Source organism: Chiloscyllium plagiosum, chromosome 18, assembly GCF_004010195.1.
Source record: "Chiloscyllium plagiosum isolate BGI_BamShark_2017 chromosome 18, ASM401019v2, whole genome shotgun sequence".
NCBI lineage: Eukaryota > Metazoa > Chordata > Chondrichthyes > Orectolobiformes > Hemiscylliidae > Chiloscyllium > Chiloscyllium plagiosum.
Window position 1 is genome coordinate 11,836,430 of NC_057727.1, and position 3,250 is coordinate 11,839,679.

Genomic DNA, 3,250 nt, shown 5'->3' on the forward strand with positions numbered 1-3,250 from the left:
CATCCCTGGCACACAATTCCACTGAACTGAAAATCGCAACGGCTCTGGGTCAGAAGGACAACCTCATCCATGATGGGCCAAACGTCCTCCTTCTGCACCATAACAATTATGTGATTCTGTGAGAAACTGGAAATTGAGTTGCAAGAGCTTAGGGTGTCAGCTCCACTAAAATAAAAGGGCAGCCTGATATTAAACATTCTAACTAGGTCTACCCATAGACAGTTCAGAGCAGGGCCACAATAGGGGGGAGCAAAAGTAAAATCTGTGATTTTAAACAAAAACTGGAATTAAAATAGATTTTTTTTCCCCTAAGTAAAATGATTGAAAAGAATAATAGCCTAGATGTGTACTATGTGGATACACTGTGGGCAAAAGAAAAGATGTCAGGCAGATTTAAGCTTTGGCTACAGCACTCCCTCCAAGTTGCTCATCCTAGATTCACTTTAAGTAAAGACAGTATTCACACATGCCAATTATTGCTTCAAAACCTCACACACTTTTTAACACATGCCTCGCTGGAACTAACTACGGCAATTATCATATCTGAATAATGCTTCAATTTATTTAATTTTCTTGTTAATGTGTATGATCCGTTTGACCATGCCTGCCACTTCTATAACTTTTAAAAATGTGAAACTTTTTTTTAAAATTCTGTACAATAAGTTCTCTCTGTGGGTGGTGACGGTTTCAGCCATTTTGTCCTTCCCATGCTTCGGCGGCGGGTTTGTGGGGGCTGACCGCCTCTCCATTACACCGGGGGGAGGCCTCAGCTGTCACGCCGACCTTCGCAGAGTTGTCCGTCTGGCTGGGTGAAGCCGCGCTGTCACTCGCTGACTTGTTCTCGGCTTCGCCTGATGGAGTGGGCACCGCTGTCGGTGATTTGTTGGCGGTCTCACTTTGCTCAGGCGCCCGCAGGCGTTTCATTATTGTCGTTACTCTCACTGCTTTCTGCATGTCAGAGAGAGAGAAAACAAAGTAAAAAGGGAAAGGGCAAGAGGTATGGACATCATGGGTGAATGAATGATGGATTGACTGATTGGTAAAATATCCACAGGTTGGACCGCTTTCTTGTTTTAATCCACTTCATTTCTTTAGATGACAGAATGAACGCACAACAGTTATCTAAGCTTCAGTGGACTTGAGATAGATATTCCTAATCAGTAAAGGAATCAAAGGTTGTGGAGAAAAGGCCATAAAATGCTGTTGAGGATTGTCAGATCAGCCATGCTGTCAATGAATGGTGGACCAGACTCAAAGGGCTGAATAGCCTCCTTCTGCTCCTACATCATATGGTCACCCTTCATAACCCAGTTTGTGGACTCATATTTAGTTGATTGATTGATTTGATTTATTTATCTAAGTACAGTAAAGAGCTTTGTGAGCAGTACAGGCAGATATTGGCAAACAAGGACATACAGATCATAGGGTGAAAAAAACTTGGACAGAGTGAGGCATACAGGTTACATTGCACAGGACATGCACAAGGCAAGATCAACATTAGCAAGATCAACATTATTTGAAGATGGAGAGTCCATTAATCAATCTAATAACAGCAGGGAAGAAGCTGTTCCTGACCCTGTTGATGCATGTGTTCAAGCTTCTGTATCTTTTGCTGGATGGAAGAGGTTATAGGAGAGCATTACCGGGGTGGGAGGGCTCTTTGATGATGTTGGCAGCCTTTCCATGGCAACGAGAGGTGTAAATGGAATCTATGGATGGAAGGTTGGCTTCTGTGATGGCCTGGGGCTGTGTGCACACAGCCTTCTGTAGTTTCTTACAGTCCTAGACAGAGAAGCTGCCATACCAGGCTGTTATGCACCCAGACAATGTGCTTTCAGTGGTGCATCTGTAAAAATTGGTGATGGTCCTTATGGACATACCAAATTCTTGGCTTCACGTGGCTTCAGATTTATTCTGACTGATTTAACCACAGAGTCATAGAGCCAGACAACATAGAAACAGACCCTTTGTTCCAACTCATCCATGCTGACCAGTTTTCCCACTTGCCTGGGACTGGCCCATATCTCTCCAAACCTTTCCTATTCATGTACCTGACCAAATGGTTTTTAAATGTCATAATTGTACCTTCATCTAACACTTCCTCTGGCAGTTCATTCCATGTATGCGTGAAAAAAAATTGCTCCTTGGTTCCTTTTTAAATCTTACCCCTGTCACCTTAAACCTATGCCCTCTAGTTTTGAACTCGCCTACCCTGGGAATTTGCAATTCACTTTATCTATGCCCCTCATGATTTTTGTCAAGGTTCTGATATCATACAGAGTCTCATCTGTGCTCTTTATACTAATTCTACCAATGCAACCTTCATTCCAATTATGCCAGTACTAAAGCACAGTACCTCAACCATACATAGATATATACATCAGAAAACTAACACAATATCAGCAAAATGTATCAATGTGTTTTCATTCTCTTCTGACTGTGCTATTACTATTTAGTGCATTTTAGTGCTCTCATGAACTCCTATTATTACCGCATGAATATATGAATAATGAATATATTCCAGGCCATCAGAAAACAGGGATGAGTGAATTTCATATCTACAATCTGCTCCTTATTCTGTCAAAATATCTTTGCACAATGTATCACATGCTCAGCCGATAACTCAATGGGTAGGCTTCAGTGTTACCTAAGGAGAAAGTGAGGACTGCAGATGCTGGAGATCAGAGCTGAAAATGTTTTGCTGGAAAAGCGCAGCAAGTCAGGCAGCATCCAAGGAACAGGAGAATCGACGTTTTGGGCATGAGCCATTCTTCAGGAATGAGGAAAGTGTGCCAAGCAGGCGAAGATAAAAGGTAGGGAGGAGGGACATGGGGGAGGGGCATTGGAAATGCGATAGGTGGAAGGAGGTTAAGGTGAGGGTGATAAAGTGAGGGTGATAGGCTGGAGCGGGGGTGAGGGCGGAGAAGAAGATTGCAGGTTAGGAAGGTGGTGCTGAGTTCGAGGGTTGGGACTGAGACAAGGTGGGGGGAGGGGAAATGAGGAAACTGGAGAAATCTGAGTTCATCCCTTGTGGTTGGAGGGTTCCTAGGCAGAAGATGAGGCGCTTTTCCTCCAACCGTCGTGTTGCTATGGTCTGGCGATGGAGGAGTCCAAGGACCTGCATGTCCTTGGTGGAGTGGGAGGGGGAGTTGAAGTGTTGAGCCACAGGGTGGTTGGGTTGGTTGGTCCGGGTGTCCCAGAGGTGTTCCGCAAGTAGGCGGCCTGTCTACCCAATATAGAGGAGGCCACA

General features: G+C 44.3%; 1 protein-coding gene across 2 annotated transcripts in view; it reads right to left on the reverse strand.

Moving 5' to 3' along the window:
* Positions 1-256: 256 nt before the first annotated feature.
* LOC122558854 (caM kinase-like vesicle-associated protein) overlaps positions 257-3,250 on the reverse strand; it is a 143,983-nt gene continuing 140,989 nt past the window's right edge. For both annotated transcript variants that reach the window (XM_043707701.1, XM_043707702.1), the window contains exon 11: positions 257-948. In XM_043707701.1, coding sequence (XP_043563636.1) covers positions 688-948 — 261 coding nt within the window. In that variant the 3' untranslated portion in view covers positions 257-687. The remainder of the gene's footprint in view (positions 949-3,250) is intronic.